Source organism: Phyllostomus hastatus, unplaced genomic scaffold, assembly GCF_019186645.2.
Source record: "Phyllostomus hastatus isolate PE091 unplaced genomic scaffold, TTU_PhHast_1.1 phas_scaffold_182, whole genome shotgun sequence".
Classification (NCBI taxonomy): domain Eukaryota; kingdom Metazoa; phylum Chordata; class Mammalia; order Chiroptera; family Phyllostomidae; genus Phyllostomus; species Phyllostomus hastatus.
The window spans coordinates 30,682,004-30,702,367 of NW_025334013.1; the positions used below are offsets into that span (position 1 = coordinate 30,682,004).

At 42.2% G+C, this 20,364-nt stretch overlaps 1 protein-coding gene across 3 annotated transcripts in view; it reads right to left on the bottom strand.

Moving 5' to 3' along the window:
- ZSWIM5 (zinc finger SWIM-type containing 5) overlaps window positions 1–2,865 on the bottom strand; it is a 121,650-nt gene extending 118,785 nt beyond the window's left edge. For 2 of the 3 annotated variants that reach the window (XM_045859949.1, XM_045859948.1), the window contains exon 1: window positions 415–2,865. In XM_045859949.1, the coding sequence (XP_045715905.1) occupies window positions 415–1,000 (586 nt within the window). In that variant the 5' untranslated portion in view covers window positions 1,001–2,865. The remainder of the gene's footprint in view (window positions 1–414) is intronic. The other variant, XM_045859950.1, reaches the window with a different exon arrangement.
- Window positions 2,866–20,364: the final 17,499 nt, after the last annotated feature.

The window sequence follows — 20,364 nt, forward strand, 5'->3', positions numbered from 1 at the left end:
CCTTTGACAGCCTCTCCCTTAAACATTCCCTATTAAGACGGCTTGCTCCGGATTCACTAACAATTCTCTCCTCTCTAAACTTAAATTAGAAAAACGCATTCCAGAAATTAGTACATCCAAAAAAGCATTCCTCCCAATCCTTTTTGTTTTAGATGTGAGTGTAGAATAAAGAGTAAAAAAGAGCCCTATTCGCTCTTCAAACAAAGTGAAACGGGGGTGGAGGGCCAGTGGGGAGAAAGAGCAGCAGTGGACCTGAAAGAAATGTTGAGAAAAGTTTTTATGTGGTTAGTATGTCCTTGAGCAAGGGAACAGGAGTTTGACAGTAAGCTGGGGTCTTGCCCCCGGGCTGGGGCAGAGAGAGAAGGCACCTGCGGAAGAAGCCAGGGACCAGAGAAGAGCCCGGTGAGCACCTACCGACTTGCAGCACGTTCTCCACGGAGCCGCTGTCCAGCAGACGGATGCCCCGGCGGAACGGCAGCCCCTCGCCGGCTGCTCCCGCCCCAGCACCCTGCCCAGGAGATGCCCCCGCCGCTGCAGCCCCGGGGGCGGAGCCGGCCTGAGCAGTGGCCCCTGGGGGTGGCTGCGGCCCCTCCTCAGTCAGCGATGCCCCCGCAGCGCAGCCAGCCGCGCTGACGCTCGGGCCGCCCCGGTACTGGAAGCTGGAGTACATGCAGATCTCCCGCTCATTCCGCGGGAAGGACCAGTAGACGATGCGGCGCTGCACAGGTTCCGGAATCCGCTCGAAGCGCTCCTCCACCCGTTCGTACGCCCACTTTTCTGCCACTGTCTTGGCGGCGCAGTCCAGCAGGGACTCTGGCTGCAGGTGGGGGCGGGCCCCGGAGGGCAGGCAGCTACCGCCGACGCCCCCCACCCCGCCGCTGGCCGCCCCGGGCAAACCGCGAGGGTGGTGAGCCCGCGGGCTGGGCCAGGAGCAGAGGCGCTTGGCCGGAGAGACTGGCGGCGGTGAGAGCAGCTCCTCTCGCTCACCTTCTTCCGCCATTTCTGGGGACTGACTGATTGACTGAGGCGGCAGCGGCCGCGGCTGCACGGATTGCGGCGGAGACCCCAGCCACGGCCACGCGCCCCGCGCAAGCGCCCAGCTGCGGCACGGGGGCGGGGGTGGGGAGGCGGGGTGAGCAAACCTGCTGGCCGGCCCGAGCGAAGCGGGTGCCTGGGCTGGCCCGGTTGGCGCGCGCCGCGAAGGCCAACCGGAGCGGCTGGAGGACTAGCGCGAGGCAGCGCGCTCTGTCCGTGCCGCCGCGAGAGCGAGAAGGGACGAGAACGAGCGCCGGGCGGCAGCGCGCGCGCCAGGCGCAGACAGCCCAGAACGCGCCGAGCGCTCTCGCGCGCTGACGGCCGCTTAGGGGTCCCTCATCGGTTCACTTACCTCCTTGCCCGCATGCCTCCAGCCCGCCTGCCTCCAGCCCACCTGCCTAGCGGCCAGAGGAGGTGCACTGTGTGACCATGTGAAATGGCCGGGCCGCGAACCATCCAAAGATCCGCCTCCGTGAAGTTCTAAGCTTGTCTAAGCTTGCGGGTGCAAGGAAAAATAAAACTCAAATTCAAGATAGTGCGTAGGATCTGACAGCAAAATGCTAGCAATAGATCAGGAAAAAATCCGCAAGTTCAAGTCGTGAAAATTCTTCTCGCCCCATAAGGATGTAGAATACAGTCGGCGGTCCCCTCCAGAATCATGCAAAGTCGCACCAGCCCGTGACTGGTCGGTCAGTGGGGCGCCAAGATCTCACCGCCCCTGCCGCTGCAGTCCCCTGGGGATCTGGAACGTTTAGCCATTTGCATTGTAGGAAACAAAAACACTGTGTGGTTTTTGATAGAATTGTCTGATCCCCTGTCCCTAATCTAAATTAGTTCTTTTATATTTTTCCTTACTTGGCTCAGTCTTCTACACCTTCAATTTATTTGTAACAAGTTGTACACATAGTTTTATACATCTGTGTATAATGTCAGACTGCCCAACTAACTGTAAACTAATCAGAGTGAGGATTTCATTTTCTACTTCAGTCTGTTTTCTTCACTATAATTAATCCTCCGTCCTTCAAGTATTTTACTTGGAATTACATTAAATTTATAGATTAATTTGGGAACAACTAATATCTTTATAATTGAGTCTTCATAAATATAGTACATTTCTTCATTTATATGGGTCTTCTTTACCAGTCTTGTTAAAATATCTACATATTTTGTTATCCTTATTTATTTTGTGATACTAGTGATTGCTAGACCTTTTCCAAAATACTGTTAAACAAGAAACAATCTCACCTCTGGCAGCTTAACATCTAATTAGTGAGATAAATGATGAAATATATTAAAGTTAAATAACAATAAAAGAATAGAATAATAAAAAAGCAATAGCTTCAGAGGATTGTCAAGTGACTTGAAGAAGCAGTAATTATTTTGGGAATTATAAGAATGATCACTTTGAGTAGAAATGAGAGGAAAAACTCTACTGTATAGTCTTATTCCGTCTAGATTTTGGAGAATTAAATAGGATTCGAACAGGCCAAAGGCTTAGGGAGGAAATTTTAATTGGATTGAACAACTTCAGCAAAAACTCAAAAACTGAAATTATAAATCATTTTCATGGCACTGTTAAAAATAAATCTGGTTATAAAAAGGATAGTAAGTAAAACTTAGACGGTCTTTAAAGCCAAATTATGGATAATCTGAAATGCCAGGTTAAGGGATTTAAAGTTGAATATACAATATGGGCAATGGGGAGCTAACGCAGTGAAAATTGTTAGACATCTATACAGCATTATAACGTTGAATATGATCTGTTTTTTCACACTTTTGCCCAAATTAGTCTGTGCTTTGTACTTAGTACATAATAAATCCTTTATAAATGTTTCAAGAGTGAATAAATGAATGATCTGTCTGTGATATGGAGAACCTATTTGAAGGGGAGAGGTGAGAGATAGAGAAACCTCTTAGGTACCTATAATAATCTGGTCATGCATTTTTAGTAGCCTCAATTCAGATGACAGTAGAAAAACAAAAACTTCCCTGAATAAAGTGCTTCTGCCCTATTGTTATTAAAAACTGATATAGTGAATATTTATCATCTATCCTGTACTTAAAGTAGCAGGGTGATTTTTTTTAATTGACCATGAAGTTACACTTTATGTTTTCTGATATATTTGCCATTTTTAAACAAATACAAATAAATAAACTTTGTGGGGCATTATAAGTTAAACATAGTGAAGGATACTAGGTTGTTTAAAACAGTCTGAGCATTAAGAATGGAGAAATCATACGTAGGCCTGAGCTGGAACTGGAAATTGATACAGAGGAAGTTGCAGGAAGATAGGGAAGCAGGGGCATTTAATAACAATGGTACTTAAAACTGACACCGTGCTTTACAATTTTCAGCTAGGAAACAGATGGTTGCTGAAGAAAATTCACTGAATTGTGCTGACCAAGAATACTAATTTCATTTGAACCCTAAATTATGCTTAGTAACCCTATTATTCATTCCTAATTGACTACTACCTTTATCCTCGCTTTGCCTATGAAGAAAGGCTCAGAAAAGTTGTGTCTTAGTCTAGGTTGCTAGAAAATGAGTACCAGAAGCAGAACTCCAGTCCATGCTGTTAAATTCTAAGTCCAGTGAAATGTCCTTTCAGTACTGTAGTTGTCTCGTCCAGGAGTTAAGGGATTTTGTAAGGATAGGATCAAAGTGACCATATATTCTCTCTCCTGGACAGGGGCTCAATTTTGCCCAGAAATGGACTAACCAGACTGTGTGATTTAGAAGGGAATTGGCAGTTAAATTTCTCAGTGAAGCATTAGAACCATTTCATTGGCTATAATCAAATAGTAAAACTTAAAAAAAAAAAAAAAAAAAGAGGGAGCCCTGGCTGGTGTGGCTCAGTAGATGGAAAGCCGGCCTGCAAGCAGAAGGGTCACTGACTCAATTTCCCCAGTCAGGGCTCATGCCTGGGTTGCAGGCCAGGTCCCCACCAGTTGGGGGCATGTATTTCTCTCCCTCTCTTTTTTCCTCCCTTCCCCTCTCTCTAAAAATAAATAAGTAAATAAAATCTTTAAAAAAGAGAGAGAAGGGAGAAAAAAGTGATAAAAATAAGAGGAAGGTAAAGAAAAAGACAAAAGATGAGAAGGAAAAGCAGCAGTGACTTGTGATAAGAAACACTGAAACTGTCAGCAACTAGAATAATGAGACCCAAAGTAAGGCCTTGTTAACATGTGGCTTGTGTGGAGTAAATACTGAGGATAGTGTTATTTAAAGCTATGTGAGGCCATTGTTGACATCTTCCAGCTCTTTTCAAGGTTAGCCTAAACATTGGTTCAGATCAAAATAATACTGGTTTGTTGATGTTAGCATAATTGTTCTAATGCTTTAGATACTAAAGTCAACATACAATGTCAAGCTTATAGTCTTGTTTGGGAAACAGACATTAAACAAATAAATATATAAATACAGATGGTAATGACATGGCACATAAGACTTCAGGGAATATGTAAAATGTGGTTGGGAATAGCAAGTACTCTAGTTATAATGTGGGGGGTTGCTATTTTTTTATTTTTTTTATTGTTGTTCAGTTACAGTTGCCCCAGTTTTCCCCCTGTTGTTCTCCCTGTCCCATCCCCCCTCCTCTATTGTATTTTTTCCATTACTATTTATCCCCCTTGTACCCTCTTCCACCTCCCCCCTTCCCACCCCACCCCTGCACTCATCACACTATTGTCCGCTTCCTTGAGTTCTTGTTATTGTTTTTCCTTGATATGTCCACCCTGCTATGCTCCCCTACTTGAGGTAAGTACGCACTCTAGGTTAATTGGAACACAAAGATTATGATACAAAGACTGTAAAGGAGACTTGAGAGACATTGTGAAAAGTTTTACTTTTTTTATTCTCACTGAGGACATTTATTTCACTGTTTTTAAAGACAGAAAAAAAGAAAGAGGAAGGGAGAAAGAGAAAAACATCAGTTGGTTGGTTGCCTCCTGTATGCATCACCATGGATCAGACTGCAACCTAGGTATGTGCCGTAATCAGGAATCAAACCTGAAACCCTTCAGTTATGGGAGGATACTCCCACCAACTGAGCCACACCAGCCAGAGCTGTGAAAAAGCTTTAAAATGCTAACCTAAAGAATCTGAATTCTCTTAGGTTGGCAGAGGTAAGCTGATAAAGATGTTTTGAGCAGAGGAATAACATGATACTCAACTACCAACTTACACCATACACAAAAATAAACTCAAGATGAATAAAAGACTTAAATATAAGTCATGATACCATAAAAGCCTTAGAGGAGAACATAGGCAGGAAAATCTCAGATATTCCACACAGCAATATTTTCACCAATAGGTCCCCTAGAGCAAGGGACATAAAGGAAAGAATAAACAGATGGGACTTCATCAAAATAAAAAGCTTCTGCACAGCTAAAGAAAATACCAGCAGCCCTGGCTGGTGTAGCTCAGTGGATTGAGTGTGGGCTGCGAACCAAAGCATCGCAGGTTCAATTCCCAATCAGGGCACATGCCTAGGTTGCAGGTCACAGCCCCCAGCAACCGCACATTGATGTTTCTCTCTCTCTCTTTCTCCCTCCCTTCCCTCTCTAAAAATAAATAAATAAAATCTTTAAAAAAAAGAAAAGAAAATATCAGCAAAATGAAAAGAGAACCAATTGTATGGGAAAATATATTTGCCAATGATACCTTGGACTAAAGTCTGACCTCTAAAATATGTAAAGAACTCACATGACTCCACTCCAGGAAGACAGACAATCCAATTAAAAAATGGGCAAAGAATCTGAACACAGTTCTCCAAGGAGGACATACAGAGGTCCCAGAGACACATGAAAGGATGCTCAGCATCACTAGCCATCAGAGAGATGCAGATTAAAACCACAATGAGATACCACCTCACACTGGTCAGAATGGCCATCATATCCAAATCAGCAAACAACAAGTGCTGACAAAGTTGTGGAGAAAAGGGAACCCTAGTATATTGTTGGTGGAAATGCAGACTGGTGCAGCCACTGTGGAAAACAGTATGAAATTTCCTGAAAAAAAAAAACAAAAACAAAAAACCTAAAAATGGAACTGCCTTTTGACCCAGCAGTTCCACTGCTGGGATTATACCCTAAGAATCCCAAAACACTAATTCAAAAGAACCTATGCACCCCAATGTTCATAGCAGCACAATTCACAATAGCCAAGTGCTAGAAGTAACCTAAGTTCCCATCAGTAAATGGGTGGATCAAAAAACTGTGGTCCATTTACACAATGGAATACTGCACAGCAGAAAGAAAGAAGGAGCTCCTACCCTTCGCAACAGCATGGATGGAACTGGAGAGCATTATGCTAAGTTAAATAAACCAGGCGGTGAAAGACAAGTACCATGTGATCTCACCTTTAAGTGTAACCTAATCAACAAAACAAACAAGCAAGGAAAATATAACCAGAGACACTGAAATAAAGGACAAACTGACAGTGACCAGAGGGGAGGGGTGAGGGAGATAATGGAGGAAAGAAAAGAAAGGGTAGTCAAGGAATATGTATAAAGGACCCATAGACAAAGCCAAAGAGGGAGAGGATTGAGGGTGGTAGGTGAGGATGGGTGGGGCAGGGGAAAGTGGTGGTAGGAAAATGGAGACAATTGTATTCAAACAACAATAAAAAATGATTAAAGAAGAGGAGGAGGAGGAGAAAGAAGAACATGGTAAAAGACAGTGTTTTAAGAAGGTTAATCAGGCCCTGGCTGGCATAGCTTGGTAGACTGAGTGCGGGCCTTGAACCAAAGCATTGCAGGTTCGATTCCCAGTCAGGGCACACGCCTGGGTTGCAGGCCATGGCCCCCAGCAACCACACATTGATGCCTCTCTCTCTCTCTCTCTCTCTCTCTCTCTCTCTCTCTCTCTCTCTCTCTCTCCCCCCTCTCCCTCCCTTCCCTCTCTAAAAATAAATAAAATCTTTTTTTAAAACAAGAAAGTTAATCAGACAGAAATATGTAGGACCAATGGGGAGAAGAGTAAGAGCCTAGAGGCAGAGGACGAGTTAAGAGGCTGTGGTGACATGCGAGAAAGAAGTGGTAAAGTCCTGTAGAGGGCATAGGAGATCTAGACATAGGGGTAAATAGGGACTGGAATCTACCCTGCACCCCATTTGCCCAGCCCTGCACCTAAAGAATTGTATTTGGGTACCCTTTTCTAATTCTCACCAAGGGACCATATGGGCAGTGTCTCTAGGCCTGTATTACTCTGATCTCTTTCCTCTGGTGAGGACATTGACCCATTTCAAAGAGGCTGTGGGTGTCTAAAGATATTTTTTATAGCATTGCAATGTCAAGTGTGAACACACAAATACCAAAATCAATGACCAGGAAGAATTCATGATAGTTTACAACAGCTCTTTTCATGTCAGGAAAATGTTCAGCCAACCCTAAAAACAAATCTTTAAAATTATATCTGTGAAACATCCTCAGCCCCTCTGGAATGGAACAAAAATCACTGATAAGATGGGGGTGAGGGATAGAGTAAGGCCTAGAGATGAAGATTTAGGCATCATCTAGCAAGCACACTATATGCAACCCAGAATCGTCTATTTAATAGTGGAATTTATTCTGGTTTCCATTTCAAAATGTAGAAAATGGATATGCCTTCTAAAATGTAGCTAGCTGATAATGCTAACTTTCCTTGGGTCTATATTAGATACTGAATGAAATGGGGGTAGGGAAAGATATTTGAGAAATAAAAAGGAAAATCATTATTAAAACAATATTCGGTTGATTGGACCTATTACCCAACTCAGACATATTTCTTGTAGTAGAAAACAGCCATAAAATTAGAGGAATTTAGCTCCAGGGGTAAGCCCCAACTTGACTAATCAATTGGAATAATCCCATACACCATTCTAAAGTGATTTATCCGGGGATAGGCAGATGTAAATTAATCTGTGTAGGGCATTTCCCTGGTCTTAGGGATCGGTTCAATAATCGGCATAATCCATTAGGCCAATGAGACTTGTGACTTGCTAGCAATGTCCAGGAAAGATGTGTTCTTGCTCTTTTTAAGAGAGCTTATAAAATCAACGCAATTCTCTTAGGACTCTGATACAGAAAAAGTGATCGTTGGCAGCATGTTATGAATACATGGGTAAACTGGGCTTGAGTTGAGGCTGACACACCAGAAGACATATGGAAGAATAGAAAATAGATTTCTGGCAGCGTCATTGAGCAGATGAATCAAACCTACTTGAAGCCCTCTATGCCTGTCTACACCCGATTATATAAGCCAATAAATCCCCTTTATTATTTTCTCATTACTTTATTAAGGTATAATTTACATGCATTAAAATGCACAAATCTTAAGTGTACAGCTTAATGACTCTTTTTACATATGTACATACCCATGAGGCACCACACACATCAAAATATAGAACATTTCTGTCATTCCAGAAAGTTTTCTTGCATCCCTTCCTAGTCAATATCCATCCCCCACCCCCCTGCCCAGAGATGCACATATTCATTTAAATGGAATCATATAGTGTGAAATTTTTATGCCTGTCTTTCTTTTACTAAGTATTTTTAATAAGTTTTTAAGAGTCATCTATGTTATTTACATGTAGCAGCCCTTTGTTTTGTTTTAATCCTGAGTAGTATTCCATTATATAAATGTACCATATGTTGTTTACCCAGTCTCCCTCTGATGGACATTTGGAATGTGTGTTAGTCAAGAAGGATTAGATGTGCAAGAGATTTATTAGAGGTTATGCTTGGTAGGGAACATGGAGCAGGAGCTAGGAGCCAGAGAAGACTGTGAGAGCAATCAGACCTCAATGCAGATGAAGAAAAGGAGGTTGAATGGGAAGAGTCTCTGGACTGGCAGTGTCTCACTTCTAAAAAAGTAAGACAAAACCAAAGTCACCTTTCAGAGAAGCCCTGCATCTCCCGGGAACAGGCCTACCTTACCACTCCTTCTATACTTAGTCAGAGGAGCATCCTGTGGACACTGTGGCCTCTAGGTGGATGCAGGGATAGATTTTAGAGCACAACAGTGAGAACGGTCAATAAAGCATGTTCTCCACAGCCAGAGATCTGAGAAGAGCATTTTCATGGATGCCACCACCACACTTGTACCTGACACATTTACTTCTCCATGCAATATTAGGGAGCAGATCCTCCATAGTTCTCTTTCTGAGGGGAAACTCAGAAGAGGAAGGTTGGTGAGGTGAACTACAGCCCTCATTGCTACATTGGTGTTGGAGCCACAACTAGTATTCATCTTCTCCTCCTCCATTCATCCGTTCTGAATTCCCCTCACCCTCAGCTTTCACTAAGCAGGTCTCAGAGCTTGCTTAGTGGTGTGACCCAAACCCACAGCCTTTAGGGTTCTGAGCCCTTAGCATTCATTCTTTTTCAGGCTAGGATTGTTTCACAGTTACAGTGGGGCGAGAGAGTACCAGGAAGCACTCAAGTAGATCTCTTGGGTTCTACACGTATTCCTGCCTGACCCGACCCCACTATGTACAAGGAACCTCACCTCCTTCTGCTAAAGTGTCAATGACTCCTGCCAGCATAGTGACTCCTGTTTTCACCTGCTAGTCTCTGGGCACCCAGAGTCACTGGTGCCCTGGTAGCAGCTACAATTTGTGGTATAATGGACCAGGACCTTTAAGCAGAACCAGTGTTGTGGAGACAGGAAGCACAGAATTCTCCAGAAGGTCATTGGGAATGATAAGTGGTGCCACTCCTGCTTCTATTCCTTGGTTTTGGGGCCTATGTCTCCTTCCTGGTAGGGACATAGCACCATACGGAGGTTCCCAGTTTTGAGCACTTTCTATGTGCCACACAGTATACTAAGAATTCACCATATTATCTCATTTATCAACCTTATTAACCCTTTGGGTTCAACAACATTTCAGCTATTCAGATGAGGAAACTAAGGCTTGAAGAGGTTGTTAACCTGCCCAAGATTGCACAAAGTTAAATTCAAAACCACTCCGTACCTCAGCCCTTTTTTCATGATCTACTGTCTCCAAAACATGTTGTGAAAAATTGTTTTGATATGTCAAAGAGAATGGAGGACTTTTATTTAATTTCCTTGCTTTGCAGCAACACTTACACAACCTCAACCACACTGTGATTTAAAATCCCCCTGCATTTTGAGCAGTGGTGGGTTAGTGGCTGTTATTTAGAAGCCAATCCAAGAGGCCTCTAAGATGAGTATCAGCATGATTAAAGAAGCTCTGTACGGGTCCTGGCTGGGTGGCTGAGTTAGTTGGAGTGTTGTCTCATTTATCAAAAGACTGTGGGTTAGATCAACAGTCAGGGCATGTACCCGGGTTGCGGGTTCGATCCCCAGTCAGAGTGCGTATGGGAAGCGATGAATCGATGTTTCTCTTTCACACCAATGTTTCTCTCTCTGTCTCTGTCTCTGTCTCTGTTTCTCTCTCTCTCTCTCTCTCTCTCTCTCTCTCTCTCTCTCTCTCTCTCTCTCACTCTCTCTCCCTGTCTCTCTGTCTCTCTCTTTTCCTCTCTCTCTAAAGATCAATGACAATCTCCTCAGGTGAGGATTTAAAAAAAAAGAAGTACCACATCAAGTTTTCACCTATTCACTTCAACTTCAGTTTTCAGACTTTTAATGGCATTGTTTCCTCAGAAATCTCCACAGTCTATGTTATAGTGAGAGCTCTGTTTGCTGACAAGGTAGCCTGAGAATCTGTCCAGCAGGTAAGAAGAGAATGCAGGTCAAGGAGACATCCCAAGGATGAAAGAGAAAAGGGAGGAGGGCTCATATCAAAAGCAAAGAACCCAGAGTCCTTCCTCCTGGAACAAACAAGGATCCTGACTTCTTCTTGTCTCTTGCCTCTTCCCTTCTTCATGGTATGATTATGAACCAAATAATTTAGATCTCAGATTTCTAATTTCTTTATTCTTTCTTCTGCTCTTTCAGTCAAAAGCTCCTGTAGAGTCCATAGCTGTGTTCCTGCTTTGGACTTACCCATGCAACTCTATCCCCAATCCTTTTGCCTTTAAGTTGGTTGATCAAAAAGTATCTTGCTTGCAATGAGAGAACGGGAGGAACTGTTACTATAGCTGCTACAGTCCGTCTTTCTTCTTAAAAGATGGTAATGGTGGTGGACTCTTTGGAATTTATGGCATTTCTTTTATACTTGTATGTTAAAGTCTACACAGAAATGTGATCAGAACCTCTTAACCATAGTGTCTGCTTTAAAGTAATTTCTGCTTTTTAACTTGGTTAATTCTCTGACCTATTTCCCATAGTGGCTTTTCCAAATCTTCTTCATGAAACTCTACCTAAAGCTCTCAACCTATCATTTTCTGTTTTCATTTTTAAGATTTTATTTATTTCTTTTTAGAGAGAGGGGAATGGAGGAAGAGAGAGGGGGAGAGAAGCATTGATGTGTAACAACCTATCATTTTCATAAGATGAGCTGTCCATGTATTATTTTATTAAACATAATAGGCCATTGGGCAGCTCTCCATCTGTCCTCCTTTCCATCTCTAAAGATCACAGCATTCTGCCTTCCTTTCATTCTGCTTCCTACCAAGGTCAAGCTCTCTGCCCATGCCCTCAATACCATCATCTTTGGGTCCTTTGAGATCTTCCTGCCACAATTATTCCCTATTTTCAGGTGTTCTCTCAATTTCTTTCTCTTCACTGGGTCTTTTCACTCTGGCTTCCAATATGTGCAAAATTTCTCATCCTGAGGGGAAAGGACTTTCCACTTGACTCCTCAGTTATCCCTAACTTCTGTTATATTTCACACTCTCTTTTCATTAGTCACACATTTTGAATAAAAGTGATACACTAAAAGGTCTCCACCTGTTCACCTGTACCTCAATGATGCCCTGGAGTCCAAGCATTAAGGAAAACTGGCAGCACCAATTGTATCTCAAACTAGGGATAAAAGAGAGTGGCTAAAATGAGCAGGATTGGATAAAAGCTGTTTGAGAAGTGATTACTTCCCTAGATCTCCCAAATCCCATGTGGCTGAATAACTATCGCTCCCTTGTCACCGCTGAGATCTGGAGGCTGATTGTTTAATTTCCATTTTTGGAGAGGATACGAGGACCTGTGAATTGGGGAAATGCCAGGCAGGTAAAGGTTTGGGTACCTGCAGAAACAGGGAGTTCAAACGACCACATGTATACTAAATGCTGAGACGCCTCTAGCCCATCTTCCACACTTCTCCCAGAATGTTGGCAGTCACTGGACCTCTACTCCTCAGGCAGGAGATACAGCTCTTCTCTGGGAATTTGGCTACCCCAAGAGAAAGACCTAAAGATGCTAACGACGGGAATTTTCCCAACAAATGACGCGTCCAAGTCTGTCCACAGGGAGACTCAAAGTCCACAATGCCCCATTTCATGCTCAAGCTCCCAGTCAGCTCTTCAACTTGTAACCATGAGCAGGCAACAAAGCATTATCTCGCATCTCCAAAAAAGCCTCCGACATGAAAGACGTAGATCAAAACAATCAAACAGCAAACAGAAAAAAAACTGAGAAAAATAAAACCTCTCATGTAGAGGGAATTACTCAAAAAGAAGAGAAAATAACACATTCAAAAAAGAAGAATAGGAGGTTATTAATAAATGAAATAATAAAAGGATAATTCAATGGAGGAAAAAAAACTCTTGGAGTAAAGGGAGTCAAAAGGTACCAACTTCCAGTTACAAAATAGGTAAGTCACGAGATGTAACACACAGCATGGCAATGATAGTGAGCAATGCTGGACCGCGTGCATGAAAGCTGCTAAGAAAGAAAATCTGAAAAGTTCTCAACACAAGAAACCAAACTATGTGACCACGTGTAGTAATAAAGGCTAACTAGACTTATTATGATGATCACTTTACAATATATGCAAACAGCAAGTCATTATGTTGTACCACTGAAACTAGTGTGACGTTGTATGTGAGTAAAAAAGAAAAGAGAGGGAGGTGGGTGGAGGTGGAAGAGGGCATGGGGGGATAAATGGTAATAGAAAAAATACAATAAATTTAAAATTAATTCTAAAAATAAAAAGAGAAAAACATCTTGGAAATTAAATACATAATAGCAGAAATCCAAATATTAATAGACAAATTGGAAGAAACCTCAAAAATAGTACAAAATGAGCTAAAGATGGAAAATAAGAAAGAAAAGATGAAAATATTAGATAACCAGTCCAAAAGGGGTAACATCAGAATAATAGGCATGACAGGAAAGGGAGGGAATCTTTAATAACATAATTCAAGAAAATTTCTCAGAATTGAGGCACATGAGTTTGAGATTTAAAAATGCTATGGCAAAAAGTTTGAAGTGACTAAAGCATGAGGAGTTTAGGGCCACCTGGTAAAAAAAAAGTGGGGGAGTTCAATTTTATCTTGTAAGCATTTAGGAGCCAGCAGTTATTTCTATATAGGAAATGAACAGATTAGGTTGTATCCTAAGGGGGTTCGGGGGCAGAGGTTGCAGTAGGATGAATAACAGTGTGGAGAGGAAACAGAATAATGGCAATGACAATGGTCCCAAAGCTATTTAAAATGGTAGAGAAAAGACTGTTGAAGCAGGTTTGAAAGCTATTTGGAATATAAACTAGGCAGGCTTAGAACAATAAAGAAAATTTGATGGAAAATAAAGAAAGTAGAAAATGGCTCCCGGGTTCCTAATTTGGCTTACATAGTAAAAGTTAAAGTCGATAACCAAAATAGTAAAATCAGGAGTACAAGATTTAAAGGAAAGGTTAACTAGTTCATTGGGGACATTAGGCTTGAGGTGCCTGTGAGACATCCAGGTGTAAGTGGACTGAAACTGAAAAGACTACTTAGGACAAGGGAGAGTTTGGTTAGGGTTAGGGTAAAGTTGGGGTCTTGTAGAAGAAACACGATCACCCAGACCAAGCGTATAGAGTGCAGGGGGCAGACAGGGATGAACTAGAACAAAACCAAGTGATCACCAACCATTAAGGGGTAAACACACAGGGAAAAAAAAAAACAAGCAAAGGAGAGTGGAGTCATACAAGAAGCAGAGAATAGGATCATACGAGCAAAATAAAGAATGAAAATTAAGAAGGAAAGGCAAAACAAACAAAAAAATTGAACAGGTGAAATAGCATAAGGACAGAAACAATTTTGGATTTGACCATTAAGAGATTCAGGTTCAATATTGTGGTGGGTCATACATCAGACTTTAGTTTCTTAAGGATTGAATGGGAAGGAGAGAAACGAGGACATGTAAATATAAATAACTGTAATACAAGGTGTATATGTATAGTATTAGAAGATAAACATATGTTCTTCTACTCTTCAGGTCACAGTCTGTTGTCTCCATGGTAGCTGACTTCCTTCAGACTGCTGGCCTCCCCCAAGCTACCCAGACAACAGTGCCCATGTCTCAACCTCCAGTAGTGCCCCCTTTGCCCATTCAATACACCACATTCTGCTTTTTAGGACCAGTAGCTCGACAGAGCTGATAGGCCCCCAGTATGCAGAATTTTCTTCCATTCAGCCCACTCCTTTTCAGAACAGGTAGACACTCTAGAAGGGGTTGGAGAGAGCAGGATTAAATTATGGTCAGCACAGACTTTCCCCACACCTGCACCTACTACTGCAACTGCTCTCCAGGGCTGGGCATTTAGTCTAGCTCCCTGCGCCAGACTCCTTCCTTCAGCATGTTTTTCCCTTAGAAGGTCTGTGAACTCTCCTTCCAATCCTGTCCTGCAGACAATATGTGTATGCCAGAACTCAAACATGAGCCAAATGCAGGTTCTTTTCCCAGAAGACTTCTGGACTTGAAGCAAACCACAGAATGTGACTGAAAACACTTTTCAACATTCTCATATATCCCATGGCAGATAGAGAATGGAGATAAATGGGGAATATGGAGAGAAATAACAACTACCATAAAATGAGCACTTACTAGGCATCAGGCACTGGGATAAATTCTATGTATTTTACAGGTGAGGGAACTGACTTAGAAGTTAAATAACATGCCCAAAGTAATATTGCTGAGAAATGGCAGACACTATTTGAACTATGCAGTTAGTCCAGAGTTCTTTCTAGATTAAGGACAAAGAATTAAGCATTGAATTAAAAAAAAAGCATAAGTACATTGTCTCTGTTCCAAATATCATTTTTGAATAGGAAGTTCAGTTTAATAAAAGGACTAAAAAGTAAATAAAGGAAATGTCAAGGAACATAAGAAACAAATACATAAAGCAAAGTATCCAAAATAAAAATAAATGTCAGTCATGATGATAGATGCAAATAATCTAAAATCTCACATTAAAGGACTAAGACACGGGAATTCCACTTCAAGCTGTTAATATGGGCACAAGAATTCAACTTTCTATCAGGCAGGGTCCAGCAAGGAAACGGAAACCACACCAGTATTTAGGATGAGGAAAATTTAATATAAAGAGTGGTTAACTCATAAAAAGTTAACTAATAAAAGGGTAAAAGAGGACTTAAGAGGTATACAAGTCACAGGTACAAAAACAGTTATTATCTCTAAGGCTGAAGAAGAATGGACAAGGAAAGAACAAAGACCTAAGAAGGGTCCCACTCCTAAGCCAAGACTCAGACCTTCCTGGAGGTGGTCCACCAGAGCTGGTTCCTAGGAAAGGCCCAAGAGATGGCAGAGAAAGTTGTTAAATTATGAAGCAGGCTGGATCTAGTCTGTAGGACTACCCCACAGGTGGTGGATAAACTTGGGGTAGGGTACAAGTTGGTTGTAACTGGCCAGTAGGAGAGCCTGCCGGGTGGAGGAGAAAAATGCTGAGGAATGCAGGTCACAGCTGGCCCACGAGGACTGCTGAGGTGAACACCACCAGGCCTCTGTCATGTTGTCAGAAAACAGCTGACTGGATCAAGGAAATAAAGTAACTTTACCCTATGGCCTTGCAACGTCCCTCCAGAACTCGCTATTGATAAAGGCTAGTATCAAGCCAATTAACAGAGTAGAAATGTTTACAGGGCCCAGTATCTAAAATGGAACAAAGAAGAGCTCGTTTAGATCTAGGAAGCAATAAGCAAATAACGTGTATAGTTCATCCCTTTTGCTTTCATATGCACCCTTCTCTGCATGAACTTCCACAAAACAATAAGACAACTCCATGTTTCCACCTAATGAACACAGCTATTCTTTGTAAAAGTGAAATTCTCACCCTGTCCCCCCAAATGGGGAGAAACATAGTTTACACAGTCATCACACCCATCATTGGCTATATTAATTACTCCTCAAATTCTGTCACAGTCCCACTGGATATTCTGCTACCTAAAGACACAATTGTAAAGTTAACCTATAGCAACTTGTATAGAAAAGTAATGAGGAGAGAGGCGAATAAAATAGTTAAATACACTACTAAATATATACATAATAAGTGAAGAGGAAGGAGGCAAATCTACTACAGTCCTCACTTTGGTAATTGACCATGACACTGTAATTGATATCTATGGCTTCCTTCTTCCACTAATCATACCAAACATTCTAGTCTTTTATGAAACAGGATGACCTGAACCTTCATGCTGGAGGGTCCTCAATAGTCCTACCTTTTCTGATTCTTGTGGTTTTCCATAACCTTTGCTTGGTTGTGGAAGTATTCAGGGTAGCCCAGGGAATCCTCTGATTTCCGAATTATTCTTGCTCCCCTGTACAGCAATGACTTGATGTGCCCATGGTGATCAGGACGTGATCATCCAGTAGAGTAACTCTTCTACGTGCCTGCTGGTTCAGTGACATAAGAAGTCCAAATAGCCAAATAGAGTGCATATTCTAATTCAAAGGAATAATTATTATATTCCCCATTAGAAACAAAGATCTCCAAACCTGCAGACCTCGAAGTAGCTGAAAGAGGAAACAAAAATCCTGTGAGTGGGTTATTAGGTATTAATTGTGAGAGAAGCCACTTCCACTTCCACCACTTGATTTCTACATTCTGATTATGGAGCAGACAGCACCATACAATGCTCCCTGAGCCAAAGCATAAACGGCATGCTGTAAGGCAGAACCTCATTCTTTCATGCTGTTTCTCCTAACCTGGTAATCCACAGTCATTCTCCAAGATCCATCCAACTTCTGCAGAGGCCAAACAGTTATGTTAAATGTAGATGTGATAGGTATCAGTATCCCAGCATGCATCAGGTGTTTGGTGGTCGCACTAATATCTGCAATTCCTACAGGGATGCGGTACTGCTATTTTGGTAGAGATGGTTAGCCTTTCTACCACAATGGCTCTCATAAACATGTTTATTCCAATTATACATTCAGGAACTTGGGAAATAAGCAAAGGATGTGTCTGTGAATCAACTAGTCCCACCTTAACTTAGGCTAAGACTCCCTCTATCCCCTAGCAACCATAACCCCCACTGTAAGACACAGTGTCATTTTAGATCCCCAGTAATTAGCATCAGTTCAGAGGCAGTGTGTCTTAATACCTGAAAGGTCTGGATATTCCTTTTCTCCCAGTGCACAGCCACTTTAGCAAATGAGTGAAGGTGCCGTTGAACCAGGCCTGGAGGAAGATTTATGATGCGCTCATGCAGCAGTGCTGCAGAATCATCCTCAAGGGAAAGAAGCCTCCCATTCAATCAGACTCCACATTTGTGAACTGGCTTAAGTCTGGAAATTGAGCAAGAGATGTTACTTTTTGAAAATTCTTATTTATATGTTTATTATTTATTTGAGAGGTGGGGAGGGAGAGAGAAGGAGAGGAAGAGAAACTTCGATGTGAGAGAGAAATATTGATCCATTGCCTCTTGTATACACCTCAACCCAGAGACTGAGCCCACAACCCAGGCATGTGCCCTGACCAGTAATTGAACCAGCGACCTTTCATATTGTGGGACGACGCCCAGCCAACTAAGCCTCACTGATCAGGGCAAGGCATGACTTTTTACTGTGGTAACTCAAGTCAGGTTTTTGGCCAACAGCCACAGACCAGGCTATTCATCTATTTGACTACATGGGACATCATGATCAGTTAGCCACAGCCAAAGGTCCCTGTGGGCCAGAGCATTCTTATCACTGCTAAAACCCTGCTGCCCTTCACAGTAAACACACACACCTTGTCTTTTATGGTTAAGGGCTGCCACTTGACCTCTGCTACTTGGGACCCATTGTTGCACGGCCATATGTTTCCCACGAAGGTAAGCAATCATAGACCTCTCCGATGTAACTTTCCATGCCTTAATATACCTTTGTCACTAGTGTATTTCTCAATGACTTAGTGACAGGAGTGCCTTTCAGGCCTCCTCAGGGATTTTAGTGGGAGACAAGTGTGCAGTCTTCACATGATAAACACACTCAACCTCCCCATCTCCTTAAGTCTTTGGATTCCCATCCTTACTTCATGCCAGTGAAGTTCTGGTATCCTATCCTCACTAAACACAGGCCACCAATGAGTCAAAATTTTAGTCAACCAACCCATTAAGCTGTTAGAGACACTTCCATTTGTACAAATTAACACAGTAAATCTGGAATCTCTAATAAGCAACTCTGTATCAGTGAATTCTCCCTCATCTAGTCATATTTTGCCTTAGAATCTACTCTGACACATATTTCTGCTGATACCATATATATTAGCTAACCTTGTAATAACTCATTGAATGTAGTAGCTACTCCTTTCTGGGTCATATTATATACTATACTCTAGTGACACTGAGAGACCACTTTGTACTGCCTACCTGTTTCTGGTAACAATAGCAGCCCAGACTGACATTTGACCCTGCCTATGGTTCTAGAGGCAACCAAGAATGACTGTGGTGGTTCTTACCGATGGACATCCCCTTGCAAGGCATCTGTCCCCAGTCAGGTTATTGCCAGGTTTTCAAGCAAAACAAGGCTAGTTTCCACAGAGTCCTGCCTTTGGAGGTGGTGGATATGTTTATGGCATAAATTGTGGTGATGGTTTCATGGATGCATACTTATCTCTAAACTCATCAAGTTGTATGTATTAAATACAAACAATTTTTTGTATGTCAATGACTTTTTGAACTCAGTAAAGTGGCTTTAGCCCTGGCTGGTGTGGCTCAGTAGACTGAACCCCAGCCTGGAAACTGAGCAAGAGTAGATTGAGCCCCAGCCTGCGAACCAGAATGCCAACGATTCAATTCCCAGTCAGGGCACATGCCTGGGTTATGGGCCAGGTTCCCAGTTGGGGACAGGCGAGAGGCAACAAATTGATGTTTCTCTCCCTCCCTCTCTTTCTCCCTCCCTTCCCCTCTCTCTAAAAATAAATAATAAAATCTTTTTAAAACATTGTTTAAAAAAAAACAAGAATGTTGGATCCTTGAAGGAACTGAAGAAAGACTCTGCAGCTGAGCAAAATGCGTTGAACGCAATGTTGGCTTCCAGCATGAATTCAAGAAACAGGTCTCAAAATTTATATAATGTTGTTAACCAATGTTCCAAGAAACTAAATTTTTAAAAGATTTTAAAAGATTGGATGACACTCCAACCAACTGAGCCACACTGGCCGAGGCCATTCATTCCCTGTGTTTTAATAAGCATTTCCCCCTAGGGATTCCAAAGTAGGTGGTTTGCAAAACGCACTTTGAGGATTGTGACAAACAGCAGCTTTTATCATCTCTTTCCTTGTCTGTCTCCCACAGACACTGCATTCCTTTCAGGGCATTTCCTAGCACTGAACAGAAAATACGCACTTGCTAAGTATTTGAGGAATGAGTAAATGACAATAAAAATTGGAGACAGGGCCATGTAGTAACAATGGGATACCTAAAAGCTATTCACCTTGTAAACCATAAATAAAATGTTCTATACTACAAACAGTGACTTTCAAACTTATTGGACCATGTCCCACAGTAAGAGATACATTTTACATCATGACCCCGTATACACATATACACATACATGTATAACTATGAAACAACACATTCACATACCAATACTCACCCTTACTACAAGTAAAGCATTCTGGCATTTTCTAGTCCATCCTCTTTCAAAAAAATATGTTGTTCCCTGGCTAGCGTAGTTCAGTGGATTGAGTGCAGGTGTCGAACTAAAGTGTCGCAGGTTCGATTCCCAGTCAGGGCACATGTCTGGGTTGCAGGCCACGGCCCCCAGCAACCACACATTGATGTTTCTCTCTCTCTCTCTCTTTCTCCCTCCCTTCCCTCTCTAAAAATAAATAAATAATTAAAAAAAATACGTTGTTATAATGACCCATTAATGCATCTTGCACAGTTTAAAGAACAATGTGTAAGTGCTATTCTTGCCACTACCCCTTGGCTCACCCTGCCCCCCCCCCCACCCTCCAGCTATGATCTGGCTTTGCTAAATTAGCCGCAGGTACCCAGGAGTCCCGTGAACTCTAATTCTCCAGTCTTGCACATGCTGCTTCCTCTGACTCAAAGGCCCTTT